At 44.3% G+C, this 23,975-nt stretch overlaps 1 protein-coding gene across 2 annotated transcripts in view; it reads right to left on the reverse strand.

The window, feature by feature from the left end:
- kdm3b (lysine demethylase 3B) overlaps positions 1–23,555 on the reverse strand; it is a 118,167-nt gene extending 94,612 nt beyond the window's left edge. For both annotated transcript variants that reach the window (XM_033029169.1, XM_033029168.1), the window contains exon 1: positions 23,235–23,555. In XM_033029169.1, coding sequence (XP_032885060.1) covers positions 23,235–23,405 — 171 coding nt within the window. In that variant the 5' untranslated portion in view covers positions 23,406–23,555. The remainder of the gene's footprint in view (positions 1–23,234) is intronic.
- Positions 23,556–23,975: the final 420 nt, after the last annotated feature.

The raw sequence follows: 23,975 nt of genomic DNA on the forward strand, positions 1-23,975 counted from the left end.
AGTGCTTATGTGGGGCATCATGGTCGGCAAGGCCAAATTAGGCCATTTCCGTGCAGTATGACTCTATTAAGTGGCACTGATAACAAAATCTCATCCTGGTCACTTATTGCATTCGCTTTCTCTTCACTCCACTGGCTAAAATTCCTCGAATCCCCTCCCTAGATTCCATTTCTTTATCTTCTTCCATCTAAAGATTTCTTAAATATCCAATTCCATAACAAACATTTTTAATTTAATATAATAAGTATAGGCTTTTTAGAAAAGCCATTCACTTATTACCTCCATATCACTTTGCCTGACATTTTCTCACATTAAGTTCAGATTCTATTCTTAAAAAATGTATTGCTTGTTCAAGTAACTTGGCTGAAGCCGAGGTTTCTAATTTCTTGAAATTTCTTTGAAATTTTTGCACCTTACTTTCCATTAAGGGGCAATTTACTGGAGGAAATCAACTCATCTCTGGAGGAAATCAGAGCTCTGAACGAGTACACAGTCACAAGGACAGGGCACAAACTCATGATCAGGATCAAACTCACATCCTTGGAGCAATGATGCAGCATCAACAGCTGCTGCTCCATCATGGCATCCTAGTGCCAAACCAGTCATGCATTCAAATTGGAAAACAAAACAATTATGAACCAAAATATTTCCACAACATTAAAACAAAGTGGGAATATTAGTCTTAATTATATAATTTTGACATTTATATTCTGTCTCAGGAGGAATATTTGCGGTAGACTCAAAATGCTGGAGCAACTCAGCGAGACAGTCAGCATCTCTGGAGAGAATGGGTGACGTTTCGGGTTGATTCCCTTCTTCAGACTGATGTCAGGGGAGTGGCGGGACAGAGGTAGAATGTAGTCAGGGACAGTAAGGCTGGCGGGAGAATTGGGAAGAGGGAGGGGATGGAGAGAGAGGGAAAGCAAGGGCTATTTGAAGTTGGAGAAATCAATGTTCAGTTCAGGAATATATGACAAGACAAGAGACATTTATTGTCACATGCACCAATTGGTACAGTGAAATTTGGGGTCACCATACAGCCATACGAATAAAAAGAGAAAAACAGAACACGATAGTCTTTAACATAAACATCCGCCACACAGCAGAATCAAAATTTCCCACTGTGAGGGAAGGCCCAAAGTTCAGTCATCCTCCTCTTTGATGTTCACCCGTGGTCGGGGCCTCCCAAAGCCCCCCTCAGTCGCGATGTTCAGGCCCGCTAGCCTGATGATGGAACTCCGACGACAGAACAGGAGAACATCCTCAGCGGCTTGGACATCCGAATCGGCCACTTCCTACCGGAGTCCGCGACTCCCGAAGTCCACAGGCCGCTTTGGGCGGAGATTCACGCTGGCAGCCCTCGGCAAAGGGATCCCAGGACTCCGCGATGTTGAAGTCAGCACCGCCCGCACTGGAAGCTCTGCAAACCACAGCTCCACGATGTTGAAGCAGCAGGTCCAACACTCCAGAGCTTCAAACGGCGATCCCAGGTAAGGTGAAGCTTTGGCAGGAAAGGTCGCGCCATTCCTGTTGGCAGGCCGAGGACGCAACTCGGAGAATAGTCGCATCCTCGCCAGGAAGTGACTGGGAAACGGTTTCTTACCCTACCCTTACCCTACCCACCTCCCCCACATAGAAATGCTAAAGAAACCTCCACAACATATTTTTTAAACAGGCTAAAAATTAAAAAAAGGTGGAAAAACAGACAGACTGTAGGCAGAGGCTGCCATCATGCGGTACCCCAATGGGTGTTTAGTTGGGTCAGATGATAAGCTGTTGGAAATTCAGACATAAAACACTATTTGGGGCAGGTGCAGAACACAGTCAATCAATTTGCTGACACGCTAAAGATTCAATCGTGACTTTGGATCCTGTCTAAGAGACACTTTCACATTCTTTCCGTGACAACGTGAGTTTCCTCCGGATGCTCAGACTGCTTTCCACATTCAGGTTGATAAGTTAACTAGCCACCAATTGCTTACTAATGTGAACAGTAGAATCTAGGTGCAATCGAAGAGAATAAGGGGAGTTTGAAATGAGATTAATGTAGGATTAGTGTAAATAGTTGGTTGATGGGTTAGTTCAGACTTGGTCAGCCAAAGGACCTGTTTCCATGCGCTCTCTCTCTTTATGGCTCCATGAACAAGAATAAATATTTGTTGCGGCATCTTCTGCAGATGCATGCAAAATTGCATGAAAGGCTGCATTTTTTGTGAATGGGAAATGAATCAGTGAAGTCATGCAGAAACCAGTTTTGGAAAGCTGAAGCTGCAATGAAAAAAATGTCTATGTTAGTGGCATTACAGCAGAGGTGCCACAAATAATGAAGAATGATTTGCTGAATGCAGACAAAGGAAATCCTAATAATTGTTCTGGGACAGAAATGTCAGGGCTATTAGAATCGGACTGAATATCCTAGTTTCCTACGAGGAAAGATATTCCAGTTTTCAAACAAAGATTACGTTTTTTTTTGTTAAAAACAGTTCTCATCAGAAGTCTTGCCACATTGGCAGCTAATTTCTGAGAACCAGCTTCAGTATTTTGTAACATTCCTTAATCAACCCATCTTTCCAAATGCATTTATATTTTATCCATCAGAATCCCCTCCTTAGATCCTGTCAGTATAGTTACATCAGCTGGTAGTAACAAAGAACTGCAGATGCTGGTTAATTTACAAAAGGGTACAAAGTGCTGGAGTAACTCAACAGTCATAGAAACTTAGAAAATAGGTGCAGGAGTAGGCCATTCGGCCCTTCTCACTGCGGATTTACCTCTGGTTCAAATATGAGATAATTTTACATGATCCCAAGGAACACTGTAGGAAACAAGGTCATCTGATGCTAGTCTGATGCAGAAATCATCTCAGATACACAAGCTTGGAACAAGCCAGAAAGTGTCCAGAAGAACATGAAATAACATGGAGCTGCTATGTAGTTGCTATATATCAGCCATTATTGAATGGCGGAGTAGACTTGATGGGCCTAATGGCCTAATTCTTCCCTTATAGAAACATAGAAATAGGTGCAGGAGTAGGCCATTCGGCCCTTCGAGCCTGCACCACCATTCAATATGATCATGGCTGATCATCCAACTCAGTTTCCTATACCTGCCTTCTCTCCATACCCCCTGATCCCTTTAGCCACAAGGGCCACATCTAACTCCCTCTTAAATATAGCCAATGAACTGGCCTCAACTACCTTCTGTGGCAGAGAATTCCAGAGATTCACCACTCTGTGTGAAAAATGTTTTTCTCATCTCGGTCCTAAAAGATTTCCCCTTTACCCTTAAACTGTGACCCCTTGTCCTGGACTTCCCCAACATCGGGAACAATCTTCCTGCATCTAGTCTGTCCAACCCCTTAAGAATTTTGTAAGTTTCTATAAGATCCCCCCCTCAATTTTCTAAATTCTAGTGAGTACAAGCCGAGTCTATCCAGTCTTTCTTCATATGAAAGTCCTGACATCCCAGGAATCAGTCTGGTGTACCTTCTCTGTACTCCCTCCACGGCAAGAATGTCTTTCCTCAGATTTGGAGACCAAAACGGGATGCAATACTCAATGTGTGGTCTCACCAAGACCCTGTACAACTGCAGTAGAACCTCCCTGTTCCTATACTCAAATCCTTTTGCTATGAACAGGTCCAGGCAGCATCGCTGGTGAACATGATTAGGTGACGTTTCGGATCGAGACTGAAGAAGAGTCTGGACCCAAAACATTAATGTTTTCCAGAGATGCTGCCTGACCTGCTAAGTTATTCTTTTAGACTTGAGATACAGCGCAGAAACAGGCTCTTCGGCCAGCAGAGTCCACTCTGACCACCGATCACCCCGCATGGTTTTGGGTGGGAGATAGTGTCTTATAAACTTAATTGAGCATGAGCAGGCTAGGACTTAATTCCTTGGAATACAGGACGTGGTGGAGTGATCTTATAGTGTTGAAAAATGAATCACTTATAGCCATGTATAAATTTACCGGCTGTAGTCAGCCAGGATGGGACCCCACCACTCTGACACTCAGCACAGGAGCTCCCACAAGGCTGTGTGCTGAGCCCCTTCCTCTACTCCGTCTATACCAATGACTGCATACTGACCCACAGCACAAACACCATCATTAAATTTGCAGGCGACACAACAGTGCATTAGGGTTAGGGTTAGGTCACAGAGGATGATGAGTCAGCTTATCGGGAGGAGGTACAAAGATAGGCTGGTACTCAGAGAACAACTTATCACTCAATACAACGAAAACAAAAGAGCTCATCGTTGACTTCAGGAAGAAGCAGAGTGACCATCCCCCACTGCACATAAACGGAGAAAGAGTGGACAGAGTCTCCAGTTTCAGGTTCCTGGGCAGCCACATCTCAGCAGATCTTAGGGTGGTCAACTAACACGCACTCCCTGGCAAAGAAGGCACAACGACGGCTTTACTTCCTAAGATCACTCAGGAAAGTCAACTTGCCACAACAGCTGCTATTGGAATTCTACTGTTGCTCCACAGAGTGTGTCCTGACACATGGGAAAAATAAAGGAAGTAGCAGGAGACAGTAGGACTGTGGGAGAACTGAGAAGGGGGAGGGGAATGGGGGAGAAAGCATGGGCTATCTAAAATTAGAGTTGTTCATACTGCTGGGGTGTAGACTACCCAAGCGAAATATGAGGTGCTGCTCCTCCAATTTGCACTGGGCCACACTCTGACAATGGAGGCCCAGGACAGAAAGGTCAGATTGGGAATTAGAGGGGGAGTTGAAGTGTTGAGCCAACGGGGGATCAGATTGGTTTAAGACAGACTGAGTGGAGGTGTTCAGCGAAACGATCGCCGAGCCTAAGCTTGGTCTCGCCGATGTAGAGGAGTTGACACCTGGAACAGCAGATTCAGTAGATGAGGTTGGAGGAGGTGCAGGTGAGCCTCTGCCTCACCTGGAAAGGCTGATTAGGTCCTTGGATGGAGTCTAGGGGAAGGTAAAGGGACAGGTGTTGCATCTCCTGCGGTTGCAAGGGAAAGTCCCTGGGGAGGGGGTGGTTTGGGTGAGAACGGACAAATTGACCAGGGAGTTACGGAGGGAACGGTCTCTGCAGAAAGCAGAAAGGGGAGATGGGAAGATGTGGCCAGTAGTGGGATCCCACTGGAGGTGGCGAAAATGTCGGAGGATATGTTGTATGTGACGACTGATGGGTGAGGACAAGGGGAACTCTATCCTTGTTACGAAGAGGGGGAGGGGGAGTAAGAGCAGTGCTGTGGGATATATAGGAGACCCTGGTGAGAGCCACATCTACATTAGAGGAGGGAAACCCCGTTCCCTGAACACTGAGGACATCTCCGATGCCCAAGTATGGAACACTTCATCCTGGGCACAGATGCATTGTAGGCAGAAGAATTGGGAGTAGGGGATAGACCTTACAGGAAGCCGGGTGCGAAGAAGTGTAGTCAAGATAGCTATGGGAGTCAGAGGGTTTGTAGGTGAGAAATGTGTTGCCTGCGATGGAGATGGTGAGATCTAGAAACGGTAGGGAGATGTTGGAAATGGTCCACGTGAATTTGAGTGCCGGATGGAAATTAGTGGCGAGCAAGTAGCGTTTTGAGGACGAGACAAAACAAATACTGACACACACACACACACACACGATGAGACATTGATAGGTATTGACATACTTTTAATCCATTACTCACCTCACCTTTCCATAGAAACATAGAAATTAGGTGCAGGAGTAGGCCATTCGGCCCTTCGAGCCTGCACCGCCATTCAATATGATCATGGCTGATCATCCAACTCAGTATCCCGTACCTGCCTTCTCTCCATACCCTCTGATCCCCTTAGCCACAAGGGCCACATCTAACTCCCTCTTAAATATAGCCAACGAACTGGCCTCAACTACCCTCTGTGGCAGAGAGTTCCAGAGATTCACCACTCAAAAGTTTTTCTCATCTCGGTTTTAAAGGATTTCCCCCTTATCCTTAAGCTGTGACCCCTTGTCCTGGACTTCCCCAACATCGGGAACAATCTACCTGCATCTAGCCTGTCCAACCCCTTAACAATTTTTGTAAGTTTCTATAAGATCCCCTCTCAATCTCCTAAATTCTAGAGAGTATAAACCAAGTCTATCCAGTCTTTCTTCATAAGACAGTCCTGACATCCCAGGAATCAGTCTGGTGAACCTTCTCTGCACTCCCTCTATGGCAATAATGTCCTTCCTCAGATTTGGAGACCAAAACTGTACGCAATACTCCAGGTGTGGTCTCACCAAGACCCTGTACAACTGCAGTAGAACCTCCCTGCTCCTATACTCAAATCCTTTTGCTATGAAAGCTAACATACCATTCGCTTTCTTCACTGCCTGCTGCACCTGCAATTCCCTCATCCAGATCATTAATATATATTGTAAATAGCTGGGGTCCCAGCACTGAGCCTTGCGGTACCCCACTAGTCACTGCCCGCCATTGTGAAAAGGACCCGTTTACTCCTGCTCTTTGCTTCCTGTTTGCCAGCCAGTTCTCTATCCACATCAATACTGAACCCCCAATGCCGTGTGCTTTAAGTTTGTATACTAATCTCTTATGTGGGACCTTGTCGAAAGCCTTCTGGAAGTCTAGATACACCACATCCACTGGTTCTCCCCTATCCACGCTACTAGTTACATCCTCGAAAAATTCTATAAGATTTGTCAGACATGATTTACCTTTTGTAAATCCATGCTGACTTTGTCCAATGATTTCACCACTTTCCAAATGTGCTGCTATCCCATCTTTAATAACTGACTCTAGCAGTTTCCCCACTACCGATGTTAGACTAACTGGTCTGAAATTCCCCGTTTTCTCTCTCCCTCCCTTCTTAAAAAAAGTGGGGTTACGTTTGCTACCCGCCAATCCTCAGGAACTACTCCAGAATCTAAAGAGTTTTGAAAGATTATTACTAATGCATCCACTATTTCTGGAGCTACTTCCTTAAGTACTCTGGGATGCAGCCTATCTGACCTTGGGGATTTATCGGCCTTTAATCCATTCAATTTACCCAACACCACTTCCCGACTAACCTGGATTTCACTCAATTCCTCCAACTCCTTTGACCCGCGGTCCCCTGCTATTTCCGGCAGATTATTTATGTCTTCCTTAGTGAAGACGGAACCAAAGTAGTTATTCAATTGGCCCGCCATATCCATGTTCCCCATGATCAACTCACCTGTTTCTGACTGCAAGGGACCTACATTTGTTTTAACTAATCTCTTTCTTTTCACATATCTATAAAAACTTTTGCAGTCAGTTTTTATGTTCCCTGCCAGTTTTCTTTCTTAATCTATTTTTCCTTTCCTAATTAAGCCCTTTGTCCTCCTCTGCTGGTCTCTGAATTTCTCCCAGTCCTCTGGTATGCTGCTTTTTTTGGTTAATTTGTACGCATCATCCTTCGCTTTGATACTATCCCTGATTTCCCTTGTTATCCACGGATGCACTACCTTCCCTGATTTATTCTTTTGCCAAACTGGGATGAACAATTTTTGTAGTTCCACCATGCAGTCTTTAAATGTCTCCCATTGCATATCCACTGTCAACCCTTTTAGAATTAATTGCCAGTCAATCTTGGCCAATTCACGTCTCATACCCTCAAAGTTACCTTTCTTTAAGTTCAGGACCCTTGTTTCTGAATTAACAATGTCACTCTCCATCCTAATGAAGAACTCAACCATATTATGGTCACTCTTGCCCAAGGGGGCACTTACAACAAGACTGCTAACTAACCCTTCCTCATTACTCAATACCCAGTCTAAAATAGCTTGCTCTCTCGTTGGTTCCTCTACATGTTGATTTAGATAACTATCCCGCATACATTCCAAGAAATCCTCTTCCTCAGCACCCCTGCCAATTTGATTCACCCAATCTATATGTAGATTGAAGTCACCCATTATAACTGTTTTGCCTTTGTCGCACGCATTTCTAATTTCCTGTTTGATACCATCTCCAACTTCACTACTACTGTTAGATGGCCTGTACACAACACCCACCAGCGTTTTCTGCCCCTTAGTGTTTCGCAGCTCTACCCATACCGATTCCACATCCTCCAAACTAATGTCCTTCCTTTCCATTGCGTTAATCTCCTCTCTAACCAGCAACGCTACCCCACCTCCTTTTCCTTTCTCTCTATCCCTCCTGAATATTGAATATCCCTGGATGTTCAGCTCCCAGCCTTGGTCACCCTGGAGCCATGTCTCCGTGATCCCAACTATATCATAGTCATTAATAGCTATCTGCACATTCAACTCATCCACCTTATTACGAATGCTCCTTGCATTGAGACACAAAGCCTTCAGGCTTGTTTTTACAACACTCTTACCCCTTATACAAATATGTTGAAAAGTGGCGCTTTTTGATTTTTGCCCTGGTTTTGTCTGCCTGCCACTTTTACTTTTCACCTTGCTACCTATTGCTTCTACCCTCATTTTGCACCCCCCTGCCTCTCTGCTCTTGTACCCATCCCCCTGCCACATTAGTTTAAATCCTCCCCGACAGCACTAGCAAACACTCCCCCAAGGACATTGGTTCCATTCCAGCCCAGGTGCAGACCGTCCTGTTTGTACTGGTCCCACCTCCCCCAGAACTGGTTCCAATGCCCTAAAAATTTGAATCCCTCCCCCTTGCACCATTTTTCAAGCCACGTATTCATCTGCAATATCCTCCTATTTCTACTCTGACTGGGCCGTGGTACTGGTAGTAATCCAGAGATTATTACCTTTGAGGTCCTACTTTTAAGTTTATCTCTAAATTTATCTCTAAAAGCTCCCTAAATTCATCTTGTAGGACCTCATCCCTTTTTTTACCTATATCGTTGGTGCCAATATGCACCACGACAACTGGCTGTTCACCCTCCCCCTCCAGAATGTTCTGCAGCCGTTCAGTGACATCCCTGACCCTTGCACCAGGGAGGCAACATACCATCCTGGAGTCTCGTTTGCGGCCGCAGAAACGCCTATCTATTCCCCTGACAATTGAATCCCCTATTACTATTGTCCTTCCACTCTTTTTCCCCCCCTCATGTGCCGCAGAGCCACCCATGGTGCCATGAACTTGGCTGCTGCTGCATTCCCCTGATGAGCCATCTCCCTCAACAGTATCCAAAATGGTATACCTGTTTAGGAGGGAGATGACCGCAGGGGACTCCTGCACTACCTGCCTACTGCTTTGCTGGCTATTGGCCACCCGTTCCCTTTTTGTCCTCTTACCTTTTACCTGCGGTGTGACCAACTCGCCGTACGTGCTATCCACGACTTTCTCAGCATCGTGGATGTTCCAGTATGAATCCAGCCGCAGTTCGAATCGTTCAATGCGGTCTGCCAGGAGCTGCAGCTGTACACACTTCCTGCAAACGTAGTCACCAGGGACACCGACCATATCCCTGATCTCCCACATGTTGCAGGCTGAGCAAACCACGGGGCCAATCTCCACTGACATATCTTACTCCCAAATTAACTTTATATTAAATGTTAAAAAACACAAAACTTTATCCTTTAAACTTTACTAATAAATACTAATAAATACTGTACACTCAACTCCCAGAATCCTTAACTCCCAGAATCCTTAACCTGAAGGCAGAAATGTAAAAATGTAAACCCGGTCCTCTTCCACCAATCAGAGGCTTCCACCAGACTCCTTCTCTCGAACGTTGCCGATTTTGGTGTACTTACAGCACAGGTACTCCTCCCCTCGCACCAACGGCTCCCTGGGCCTCTGTGAAAGCAAGCCCCGCGATGTATTTTATACTTGCAGCGCAGGTACTCCTCCCCTCGCACCAACGGCTCCCTGGGCCTCTGTGAAAGCAAGCCCCGCGATGTATTTTATACTTACAGCACAGGTACTCCTCCCCTCGCACCAACGGCTCCCTGGGCCTCTCAATATTCCCTCAGTAGCACTCACCTATACACGACGCTGGATGTTAAAATGGAGATCCCAGCCCGGCAATCCTCCCCCAACTGCACAAGCGCGGTTGACAATCTCAAAATGGGGGTGGGCCCGGCAACCATAACTGCGCTCGCGCAGATAGCGGGTCCGGCAACCCTCCCCCAACTTCGCAGGCGCAGCCGGCAAGTGGGAACGCGACTGTGACGTTTATTAAACTTTAAGGTCAATAACTTGTAAAATACAACATTAATCTGAACGAAACTTGTTTAATGTACATCGCAGGACAATGGAGAGTAGGTGGACCTAAAATTGTCACGCTATCATGTAACGTTTTTGCGGTGTTTCGGGAACAAACAAACAAGATGAGTTTTAGTTATATTGGCTGCAACCTTCCCTCCATTGATGAACTGTACACTGCAAGGGCCAGGAAGCGAGTGGGCAAGATCATCTCCGACCCCTCTCACCCTGGCCACAAACTCTTTGAATCATTTCCCTCTGGAAGGCGACTCCGGACTGTCAAAGTTGCCATAGCCAGACATAAAAACAGTTTTAACCACAAGTAGTTGCTCTACTCAACAGCCAAAAATCTGTACCCTCCCTTTGATCTGGTATTTTGTTGGTTCACATGCTTGATCAATGGTGTTTTATCATGAATGTTTTATTATTATTATTAATGTTTAGTGTTTTCTGAGTCATTCGTAACTGTCACTGTATGTCATGTTGTTACTTGTGGGCGGAGCACCAAGGCAAATTCCTTGTATGTGAATACTTGGCCAATAAACTTACTTACATATACTAGACCAAGTGGGACCCATTGGGTCCCTATCACACAGGAGGTCCCCCAACGCAAAATTGCACCACTCACCCATAGCCCCCAAATGTGCGAGGTCGGAGCCAATCAATGGACCCTACGTTGGGGGGCGGCGTCAGCACAGGCGGCCCCCGGAGCCAATCAATCGACCCCAAGTTGGGGGGGGGGCATCGTCCGCGCTCCCCAGAGCCAATCAATGGCCCCACATTCAGGGGGTGGCTTCGCTCACCTCCTCCCCCCCCCCCCCCCTCCCCCATCCCACTCCCCACAATGAAAACCTCACTTTTTTTTGTGAATGAAACCTCTCCCCTACTCCACCCCTTTACAATGAAAACCATGATGCTTTCGTAAATGAAACCTCACGTTGAGGGCGGCATCGGCGCTCCCCAGAGCCAATTAATCGGCCCCACATTGGGGGGTGGGAATTTGCGGTCACCCCACCCTTCCCCCCCCCAATCTCACACCCCTACAAGGAAAATTCTGTGTTTTTTGGTAAATGAAACCTCTCCCCTATTCCACCCTCCACAATAAAACAGGGAGCTCCCCCGATCCCACCCCCACAAGGAAAATCTCAATTTGTTTTTGGTAAATGAAATCTCCTCCCAAGAAATCTTGTTTTTTTTAGATGAGATTAGCGATCCCAGATTTGCCGCTAGATGAGATTCCATTGTGATGTAATGGTGTTTATGTAAATGAGATCCCATTGCAACGCCATAGCTGCCAACTGCCACAGCACTTTAAGTTATTGTTCTCAAAGTGGGGTTTTGTAAAGTTGAAAATGTGAATAACTTGTAAAATATAATATCAAGCTGAACGAAACCTGATACAAAAGACTACAGGACGATTGCGAGTAAGGTGGTCCAAAAATTGTAGTTCTATCCTGTACCGTTTTGCCGTAGGTCCGGGATCACATACGCAGACATCCATCCGCACACATACACACACATAGAAACAAACAAGATAGAGTTTTAGTAACGTACTAGACCAAGTGGGACCCGTTGGGTCCCTGTTGAGTTAATTGCTATTATATCGTTGGCTGCCATATTTAACCACTTTCTGTAATGAAAGAGCTAATTGCTATTGCATTGCTTGCTGGGATACTTGACTATATATGCAGTTTTGTATTTCTTCTCTCGAGCAGACTTTCTCTAGTGTTTTTGTCCGTTTTTAAATAGCGAACTTTATCACCATCATACGGGAGACCTGGTCCCCCAACGCAACCCATTCCCCAAAGCAATATTCCGTCACTCAGCCATAGCCCCCAACTGTGCAGGTCGGCTCATTTTCCCTTATTCACCCTCCCTCATTGTAAACATTTTTTTTAAATGTAATTGCACTTGCTAAAGGACTCGGTGTACTGGGTAGCAACATTGTAGTGGTCAAGGCTACAATCCCATTGTGACGTCATAGCTGGTAACTGCCAGTGCAGATTGGAAAAAATCTTTCTCAAAGTGGGGTTTTGTAAACTTAAAAACGTGATAACGTAAAATATACCATCAATCGGAATGAAACTTGATACACCACAGGACAATGGTGAGTAAGGTGATGTAAACATTGTGGCACTATCGTGTACCGTTTTGGCGTAGTTCAGGTGATGAATCTGAATGGCAAACAAGCATGCAAACAAAGAAACACACAGACAAGATGAGAGTTTTAGTAATATACTTGACCAAGTGGGACCTGTTGGGTCCCGCTCCTCCAACGCAATATTCCACCACTCACCCATTCCAATGCATCCCATTTCCACCAGTCACCCGTTCCCCCAACTCAATATTCCACCACTCACCCATAGCCCCCAACTGCGCAGGTGCGGCTCATTTCCCCTCATCCTCCAACACTCCCTCCCCCTCTTCTTCACCCTCCCGCTTCTCTCGATCCCTCTCCTTTCCCCTACCCTTATTCACTCCCTCCCACCCTCCATAATACCTCTCCCCTTCCAACCTGTTGGGCCCCGTTCCCCCCACGCAATATTCCACCACTCACCCGTTTCCCCCACGCAATATTCCACCACTCACCCGTTTCCCCAATGCAACTCATTTCCACCACTCACCCGTTCCCCCAACGCAACCCATTTCCACTACTCACCCGTTCCCCCAACGCAATATTTCCCCCACTCACCCATAGCCCCCAACTGCTGAGAGTTGATCTAAAAATTGACCCTATATAATGTTGCTGCAGGAATGGTAAATATTGACAAAAATGTGATAATATAATTGTAAGATGGCTTTGTGAACATAAAGCACGTTCCAAAAGAATCGCATGTATGCCCGTCGATTACATTTAGGACAGCGTTCAAACGTTTGCAGTTCATGAATTGACAAATAAAACATTCAATTTTGGAGCCAATGTTGCTGGCAGAATTGAAAGTGGAATTTTCACTTTCAAAATAAATCAACGTATTTTAATGCAGCTATGTCTACATTCATTAAAGTCAAGTGTTTAATAGTCATATGCACCAACAACAGATCAAGGAAATTCATACTTGCAGCAGCATAACAGACCTGTAACACAATACACATATAACCATATAACAATTACAGCACGGAAACAGGTCATCTCGACCCTTCTAGTCCGTGCCGAACACGTATTCTCCCCAGTCCCATATACCTGCGCTCAGACCATAACCCTCCATTCCTTTCCCGTCCATATAACTATCCAATTTATTTTTAAATGATAAAAACGAACCTGCCTCCACCACGTTCACTGGAAGCTCATTCCACACAGCCACCACTCTCTGAGTAAAGAAGTTCCCCCTCATGTTACCCCTAAACTTCTGTCCCTTAATTCTCAAGTGATGTCCCCTTGTTTGAATCTTCCCTACTCTGTGGGAAAAGCTTATCCACGTCAACTCTGTCTATCCCTCTCATCATTTTAAAGACCTCTATCAAGTCCCCCGTTAACCTTCTGCGCTCCAAAGAATAAAGCCCTAACTTGTTCAACCTCTCTCTGTAACTTAGTTGCTGAAACCCAGGCAACATTCTAGTAAATCTCCTCTGTACTCTCTCTATTTTGTTGACATCCTTCCTATAATTAGGCAACCAAAATTGTACCCCATACTCCAGAATTGGCCTCACCAATGCCTTGTACAATTTTAACATTACATCCCAACTTCTATACTCAATGCTCTGATTTATAAAGGCCAGCACACCAAAAGCTTTCTTTACCACCCTATCTACATGAGATTCCACTTTCAGGGAACTGTGCACAGTTATTCCCAGATCCCTCTGTTCACCTGCATTCTTCAATTCCCTACCATTTACCATGTACGTCCTATTTTGATTTGTCCTGCCAAGATGTAGCACCTCACACTTATCAGCATTAAACTCCATCTGCCATCTTTCTGCCCACTCTTCCAACTGGCATAAATCTCTCTGTAGACTTTGAAAATCTACTTCATTATCCACAACCCCACCTATCTTAGTATCATCTGCATACTTACTAATCCAATTTACCACACCATCATCCAGATCATTGATGTACATGACAAACAACAGTGGACCCAACACATAAATAATATATAAACCAAAATATCTAATTAATAACCCCCCCCCCCCAAAAAAGAAAGTCCTTAGTGAAACCCAAGACAGTCCATAATTCATTGGTTAGTGTGGTGTAGGGTTCAAGAGTCTGATAGTTGCTGAGAAGAAGCTTACACCCAAGGTAGACACACAATGTTGGAGTAACTCAGCAGGACAGGCAGCATCTCATGGCTGCCGTGAAGGGAGAGTGGACGCTGGCACGAATTGGTTGCCGCTGCTCTCTCTTCACACTGTGTTTTTGATTTTCTGTTTTTGGATTGAATTCTGTTTTTAATTTGTGTCTCTGTGATGTCTTTATTATTTGTTATATTCCGATTATATGTTATTCCGATTAAATGTCTATTATTGTTATGTCTGTATTCTTTCTTTATGTGCTGCACGGAGAGGACGCTGGCGCTGTTTGTTCGCCGCTTCTCCGTTTGCTATTGTCTGTTACTATTGTAAAGCGACTTTGAGTCTTAGAAAAGCGCTATAAAAATAAAATTTATTATTATTATTATTATTATCTCTGGAGAGATGGAATGGGTGACATTTCTGGTTGAGACCCTTCTTTAGACTGACTCACACCTCGTGGTCACAGTTTTGACTCCTATATCTTCTTCCCAATGGTAGGAGTGAAATTAGAATGTGGCTTGGCTATTTGATGACGCTGGCTGCCTTTTTGAGGCAGCTCATCCTATAGATCTTTGTGATGGTGGGGAGGCTAGTATTGGTGATCGGTGTCCTCCATTTTTCGAAATCTCCCTTCATGCCTGGGCATTATAGTTGTCAACCCGGCCATGATGCAACCAATCAATATGTTTAAGAAGGAACTGCAGATGTCGGTTTAAATCGAAGATAGACAAGTAGCAGGTCGAGACCCTTCTTCAGACATCAAGATGTTCTCTACCATACATCTGAGAGTATTTGTTAATATAGAAAAATAGAAAATAGGTGCAGGAGTAGGCCATTTGGCCCTTCGAGCCAGTACAACCATTCAATATGATCATGGCTGATCATCCAGAATCAGTACCCCGTTCCTGCTTTCTCACCATATCCCTTGATTCTATTAGCCCGGAGCAGTGTCTAACTCTCTCAAATGCATTCAGATAATTGAATTGGCTTCCACTGTCATTTGTGGCAGAGAATTCCACTGATTCACAACTCTCTGGCTGAAAAGGTTTTTCCTGAGAAAGGCCTACCCTTTATTCTTAAACTGTGATCCCCGCTTCTGGAATCTCCCAGCACGAGGAACATTTTTCCTGCATCTAGCCTGTCCAAACCCTTAAGAATTCTATATGTTTCTATAAGACCCCCTCTTATCCTTCCAAATTTCAGTGAATATAAGCCCAGTCGCTCCATTCTTTCATCATATATCAGTCCCGCCATCCCGGAAATTAACCTGGTGAACCTACGTTGCACTCCCTCATCATCTACTGAATGTCCTTAATCTGAGGAAATCTAATTGCACGTTTAACAGTGGAAGTGTGCGCATGTGTGGGGCCTCGGGCCGGCGAGGCCTGTGGAATCAACGAAAATTTCCAGGCGCTTTGAAGATGTGTATTACAGAAATTAGTTGCTTAAAGCTTAAATAAAGTTAAAGTAAATTAGAATTTTTTTCATTCGCCTCGCAACAATTTAAGCAACTCAATCTCAGAAGTTAAGCAGTGTGACATCGAGATGGAGAAACTATTGAAACCACAACACTTGGATCTGGATCCCAACTCACCTACTGCTGCAAAGGAATGAAAGCACTGGCTTTGTACACTAAATAACTTATTTGATGAGTGTGGCGACAATGCACCACAGTTTCAGGACATCAATAAGCTCTTCTCTTATGATGTATATGATTACATAGAGGAATGCACAACTTATGATTCTGCTATTGATGTACTAAGCAGACCCTTCGTTAAGACACCCAATATTTGCTCGACACCTCCTTGCTCCTCGGAAACAAAAACCTGGTGAGTCACTTGATGAATTTTTACAAGAACTTCAAAGACTTAGTAAAGACAGTGCCTTCAAAGCAGTTACAGCTGATTAATATCACCAGGAACTTATTCGAGACTCTTTTATCAATGGTTTGGCATCGCCTTTAATACGACAGACTGTTAGAAAACTAAAACCTTGGATTTGCAGTCAGCTTACGATCAAGCTTACTTATTAGACTTGGCTCAGAAAAATTCAGATGCTTATGGCTCATCTAATGTGTATTCTGCTGTAATTACTACAAAATAATCTCCCCTATGTACTAATATGGAGCAAGCTGAAACAATTTCTGATAAATGTGCTCTTGCTGCAGCATATACTTATTCAAAAAGTGTTACTTTTGCAGGGGTAATATTCATAATAGAGAGATATGTCCTGCTCGAGAGGCAACTTGTAATAGTTGTGGCAAGAAGGGACATTATTCTAGAGTATGCAAGTCCAAAGCAACTACTAAAAGGGTGACTGTTGCCATGTATATGCCTTCTTTATGTGCAATTACAGCTGCATTTCCTCAGAGCTTGTCTCATGCAGATACAATGGTATCCATCAATGGCCATATACTTAATGTACTACTTGATTCTGGCAGTTCAGAAAGTTTTATAAGTGAACAAGTTGTGTCTCGACTAAATCTAACTGTAATTCCTTCAATTAGAGAAATCAAATTCCTCAAATAGAGATGGCTCTGACAACTCTCAATACTCAAATTATTGGATCTTGTATTGTAGACGTTATTCTGAACAAAGCTAGTTATAAATCTGAAGAAGGGTCTCGACCCGAAACGTTGCCTATTTCTTTCGCTCCATAGATGCTGCCTCATCCGCTGAATTTCTCCAGCATTTTTGTCTACCTTTGATTTTCCAGCAACTGCAGTTCCTTCTTAAACAACTAGTTATAAATCTGTATGTCTTGGTATTTTGAAAAATGTGTGTAGCGATATAATTTTAAGTCAGGATTTTCAGAAACAGCACAGTTCACTTCAAATTATGTATGAAGGAACTATGCCTGAACTTGTATTGTCAAAACCACCAGTATTGTGTGTTTTTTCTGCTGCATCTGTCCCTCATTATTCACCAATTTATCCTCTAAGTGCAAGCCAATTGCTACAAAATCAAGACATTTTAGTAAAGATGACAGAAACTTTATCAACACAGAAGTGACTAATCTTTTACGAGAATGTATCATAGAACCCAGCTCTTCTCCTTGGAGGGCACAAGTTGTTGTGGTTAAGGACCCCTTGGAGAGACTTAGAAAGAGACTCTGGATTGATTACTCTCAAACTATAAACCAGTTGACAGAGCTTGATGCACATCCATTACCTCGTATCGGAGATTATCAATACATTAGCTAAGTATAAGATATTCTCTACTTTTGACCTAAAAAGTGCTTACTACCAAATTCCTTTGAAAGAATCAGAGAAGAAATACACTGCGTTTGAAGCAAATGGGAAATTATACCACTACTGCAGAGTTCCTTTTGGTGTAACTAATGGCGTGGCTGTTTTTCAGAGAGATGGACAAACTTGTTGAACAGGAAAACCTTAAAGATACTTTCACTTATCTTGATAATATAACTATTGCAGGAAAAGACCAAGCTGAACATGACGGAAATGTACAACGGTTTTTAGAAGTTGTACATTCTAAAAATCTAACTAAGTCAACAACATCAGTATCATCAATTAATATTCTTAGTTATTGGGTTGGAAGTGATACAATCCAGAAAGACTCCGCCCACTCCAAGAGATACCTGTTCCAGCTACATTAAATTCTCTACGAAGGGTTCTTGGTATGTTTGTATATTATGCTAAATGGATACCAAATTTTGATTGACAAAATTCCACCTTTGATTAGAGCAAAATCTTTCCCCCTCGACTCTACAGCAATTGGTGCCTTTACTTCTTTAAAGAAACAATTGGAATCTGCGACATTACACGCCATCGATGAGGATCTCCCCTTTGTTGTTGAATGTGATGCCTCTGATTTAGCAGTATCAGCAATATTAAATCAAGGAGGATGACCAGTGGCTTTCATATCTCTTACTCTACAAGGTAGTGAATTGCACTACCCACCCGTTAAAAAGGAAGTTACAGCAATTATTGAAGCAGTGAGAAAATTGAGTCATTTCCTTGCTCGGCAGCACTTCACTTTGATAACAGATCAGCGTTCAGTAGCTTTTATGCTGGATAATCGGAAATGAACGAAGATTAAAAACAGTAAAATTCATGAATGGAGGATTGAATTATCTGCATATAGTTATTCAATTGAGTACCGCCCTGGTAAGGATAAAGTTGCTCCAAATATATTATCTTGAGCATTTTGTGCCTCTGTTCATTCTTCTGCACTCACTGATCTTCACAATGGGCTGTGTCATCCTGGAGTCACTCGTATGTTACACTATGTTCGTTCCAAAAACATACCTTTCTCTACAGAAGATGAGAAGATGACGTGTGCTTCATGTAGAATCTGCGCTGAATTAAAACTAAGGTTCTTCCGTCCTGAAGAAGGAAGATTGATCAAAGCTACTCAACCTATGGAACGTTTGAGTGTTGACTTCAAAGGGACTTTACCATCCTCCTCTCAAAATGTTTATATACCTACCAGTTGATGAATATTCAAGGTTTCCATTTGCCTTTCCTTGTCCAAATATGTCAGCTGCTATGGTTATCAAATGTTTAGATCAACTGTTTTCATTCTGTGTATTTCCAAGTTACATACATTCTGATAGGGGCACCTCATTCATGTCAAAATACTTAAAAGACTACCTATCTAATAGAGGAATTGCAACAAGTAAAACCATCATATCATCCTATTGGAAATGGTCAGGTTGAGAGGTATAACGGAATCATTTGGAAAGCAGTGAAACTGGCTTTAAAGTCAAATGACATAACAGATCAGCAGTGGGAATGTGTACTACCAGATGCATTACACTCCATCAGATCTCTACTGTCAACTGCTACCATTACTACTCCACATGAGCGGTTCTTTAACTTCAAACTGCATTCTTCTAGTGGTACATGTCTGCCATCATGGTTGACTAGCCCAGGGCCTGTGTTGCTTCGTCGTTATGTTCGATCAAATAAGAATGAGCCCTTTGTTGATGAACTGACTGATGTCAACCCTTCTTATGCAACTATCAAGTATCAGCATAGTCGTCAGTCAACTGTCTCACTTCGTGACCTTCTTTAATATTAATATTAATATTAATCGAGAACCACCTTCAACACTCCCATCATCCCCTATGGAAACATCTATAAGTAATTCTAAAATTGAAAATGTAAATAACAATACGAGTGAAGATGATGACCAAGCAATATGTGTATCACCATTATCTCCTGATGCACCAGTGCTGCGACGGTCATCAAGACATACTAAACCTCCTGACCATCTCAACATAAATAGGAGGGGAGAATGAAGTGTGCGCGCGTGCGGGGCCTCGGGCTGACGAGGCCTGCAGAATCAGCGATAATTTCCCGGCGCTTTGAAAATGTGTATTATAGAAATGATTTGCTTAAAGCTTAAATAAAGTTTAAGTAAATTAGAATTTTTCATTTGCCTCACAACAATAGTGTTGTCATTTTTGGAAACTATGGATCATTGTGAGAATTCACCATGTACAGAATCAATCGTAAACATCCACTCTAAGGCTGCAGAAAGGGATTAATTCATGTATAGTCCTTCCTTGTACCATAAAACACATTACTCAGGAAACACTTAAAAGCCAGAACTTAAATATTATATCAATAAGTTTCCAAATCATTAAAAACAAAATCAGAAACAATTTACAAATCTCATTGATAACAAAACTGGAAACATTGGAAAACATTGCAAGTGTGATGTGTGATTAGAAAGTGGCATAAAATTAAAGGCCTAATAAGTCTAAACATATTTTGATTGACCCAATCCTTTTTCTAGCATTTTCCATTGTTTTCCAAACATTAACCGATGGCCATGGGTGATTGAAGATGGCAAAGTGGTGCAGCTGGTCAAGTTGCTACCTCATACCCCAGAGACCCAGTTTGAACCTGACCTTGGCTGCTGTCTGTAGAATTTGTATGTTCTCCCTGTGACTACATGGGTTAAGTCAAGAGAGTTTATTGCCATGCGTCCCAGATAGGACAATGACATTCTTGCTTGCTGCAGCACAATAGAATATTGTAAGCAAAAATACAGAAGTTCAGTTCAATAGCATTTAAAGTGCAATAGGCTGTTACAGTTCAGAGTCTGTTTGTTGGCGAGTTTAATAGCCTGATGGCTGTGGGGAAGAACCTGTTCCTGAACCTGGATGTAACAAATTTCAGGCTCCTGTACCTTCTGCCCGATGGTAGCGGAGAGATGAGTGTGTGGCTAGGATGGTGTCGGTCCTTGATGATGTTGGCTGCCTTTTTGAAGCAGCGACTGCAATAGATCCCTTCGATGGTGGGGAGGTCAGAGCCGATGATGGACTGGTTAAAAGTTTCTGCATCCTTTTCCGCTCCTGGAGCTCAAGTTGCCGAACCAAGCCACGATTCAACCAGTCAGCATGCTCTCTGCTGTGCACCTGTAGAAGTTCGAGAGTCCTCTTTAACATACTGACTCTCCGTAGTCTTCTCAGGAAGTAGAGGCACTGATGAGCTTTCTTTATAATTGCATCAGTGTGCTGGGACCAGGAAAGATGTTCTGAAATGTGCACGCCCAGGAATTTGAAGCTCTTGACCCTTTCCACCATCGTCCTGTTGATATAAACGGGATTGTGGGTCCCTATCCCACACCTTCCAAAGTCCACAATCAGTTCCTTGGTTTTGCTGGTGTTGAGAGCCAGGTTATTGTGCTGGCACCATTTGGTCAATCGGTCGGTCTCACTTCTATACTCTGACTTGTCCCCATCAGTGATTCGTCCCACAACAGTGATGTCTTCGGCGAACTTGGTGATGGAGTTCGCACCGAAAGGTCTGAATGACAATAAAGGAATCTAATTCTAATTCTAACTATGTCCGGCTACGCAGTCATGAGTATAGAGTGAGTAAAGCAGAGGGCTGAGCACGCAGTCTTGAGGTGCCCCCTTGCTGATTATTATCGAGGATGACACATTTCCACCGATACGGACAGACTGTGGTTTGTGGATGAGGAAGTCGAGGATCCAATTGCAGAGGGATGCGCGGAGACCCAGATCTGAGAGCTTGGTAACCAGCTTGGAGGAGATGATTGTATTAAATGCCGAGCTGTAGTCAATGAATAACAGCCTGACATATGAGTTTTTGTTGTCCAAGTGGTCCAGAGCGGAGTGGAGCGCCAGTGAGATCACATCCACCGTAGATCTGTTATGGCGGTAAGCGAACTGCAGTGGGTCGAGGTTCTTGTCGAGGTAGGAGTTGATATGCGCCATAATCAACCTCTCAAAGCACTTCATCACCACAGACGTTAGTGCCATTGGTCGATAGTCATTGAGGCACGTCACCTTGCCCTTTTAAAGCAGGTGGGAACCTCAGACCTCAGAAGTGAGAGGTTGAAAATTTCCGTAAAAACTCCAGCCAGTTGGACCACACAGGTTTTTAAGAACACGACCGGGTGTGCCATCAGGTCCAGGCACTTTCTGAGTGTTCATCCCCCTGAAGGATCTTCTGACGTCGGCCTCTGTGACTGTGACTGAAATACCGTCACAGCGAATGGGGGCTCGGGAAGGCACATCAGTGTTCTCCCTATCAAAGCTTGCGTAAAACGCATTGAGCTCGCGGGGAGTGATGCTTCGCTGACAATTGAGCTGCCTCCTGATTTCGCCTTATAGCCCTGCCACAGTTGCCGAACATCCGTCTCATCCTCCAGCTTGGAGCAGATGTGCCTTTTGGGCTTTTTGATGGCACTACCAAGGTCGTATCTGGACCTCTGTATCTCCAGACCTGAATGCCCGGGATCTGGGGTTCAGAAGAATGCGGATCTCATGGTTCATCCAAGGGTTCTGGTTAGGAAACACTCGGAAGGTTTTGTTGGGATGCAGTCCTCCACACCGGTTTCCTTTAATATCCCAAAGACATGTGGGTTTGTAAGTTAATTGGCTGCCATAAATTGCCCCAAGTAGTTGAGAAAGTGGGATAACAGAATCAGTGTGCTAGGGTGATCGATGGTCAGTATGGGCCCGGTGGGACGAAGGGCTTGTTTCCATAAACTAAACCATGTGTTTACTGTACCTCTGTAAAATCTGCTCAGGAGCTGTATACTCTGCACCCACTCCTTTCTATCTTTTTACATAATTTTTAAATGAATTTCACATTAAAACAAACATTAATATGTCTGCTGTAAAACTACATCCCAACATGGATCATGTATTGTAGTAAATAATTATTTCTGTAACCATACACGTTTTACACACGTGAGAAATAATCAGAGCAACAATCTAAAACAGTGCAAATTTTGATGTTTTGTTTCGCAAAGTAGAGAGAAAAACAGTGACCTTCAAATCACCGATTGTTACCACTTAAAATCCAGAGTATACTTCCAGCAACTTTACGGTAAACTATCTTCAACTAATATAATTTGAAAGTAGACAACCAACATACATGTAAGAATAGACACACATAAAAACATACGGCAGGTAACGAATGTCTCGGCCTGGACGGCTGTGGACACATTCGCAGTGCCTTTGTTGTTTGTTAGTGTGAGTGTGTGTACACACACAAGGGGGAGAGGGCGCATCGCCGGTGTACACCGTATCCTCGTGCCTCTCCCATACCCCCACCACTTCAAAACGTGTAAACCCGAGACTTTCACCAAGAGGGAGACTCTTTAGGTGGACTGAATATGTCACTACAGATTATAACCCTTGCGAAATACTCAACATCCCTTTAGTGCAAAAGTCCATTGCTTATCTTCAACAATGAAGGAAAATAATCCTTTCTTCCGTCAAACTTCTGAATGGCGGCAGCTTGGCCGCGTTATTTTACCTCCCTAAATTACAGCTCTTGGCTCCATTGAGGTGGACCCTCCTTTCCCTACACGACCTCCTTCCTCCACTCACTAATGGCCAGACCTCCCCTCTGTGCCGTCCCGCCCTCCCTCCCCGGACACTCACCGCCAGCGAGGGCCCCGGGATGACGACTCGGATGAGGCCAGCGTGCCAGTCGCCATCTAGGAGAGAGGGAGGCTGTTGTTGTCCAGGCCCGGGCCCAGGCCCACCGGAGGCCGAATCCCCGAACAGGCAAAGCAACCGCTTCCCGGTCAGCTCGGTCCCTGCCGTCGCCATGGAGCAGGAGCAGGAGGGGGGCTGCAGGGAGGAGGGAAGCTGGACGTGGTCTTGTTCCAACAGGCACGGTTACTGTCCTGAACGGGATCAGAACAATTCCGCCATTTCCACTCTCCGCACCGCCCGCCACTGCGGGATCAGCCAGCACTCCCTCGCCAACAGCGCCCCACGCGGCCGGAGGACCAGCGGCGACAGCGGCCCCTGCAGGACGGGAGGACCACGGGCACGGACGGCGCCGGGGCCTGGTGAGTATTGGAGCAACACATGTCCTTCACAGGGTTAACGTTAGTAACCCTGATCCTTCACAGGGTTAACATTAGTAACCCTTATCCTTCACAGGGTTAACATTAGTAACCCTGATCCTTCACAGGCATTGGGCAGCTCCACCCTAATTTGAACCAGATGGAAGAAAACAAAAGCCAACAGGTGGGGCAGCATCTGGAAAGAGAAACACTCAAGGTGAATAAACAAGGAATTGCAGATGCTGGTTTACATAAAAAGACAAAATGCTGGAGTAACTCAGCCGGTCGAACAGCATCTGTGAAGAACATAAATAGGGGGCATTTCGGG

Source organism: Amblyraja radiata, chromosome 11 (assembly GCF_010909765.2).
Source record: "Amblyraja radiata isolate CabotCenter1 chromosome 11, sAmbRad1.1.pri, whole genome shotgun sequence".
Lineage (NCBI taxonomy): Eukaryota > Metazoa > Chordata > Chondrichthyes > Rajiformes > Rajidae > Amblyraja > Amblyraja radiata.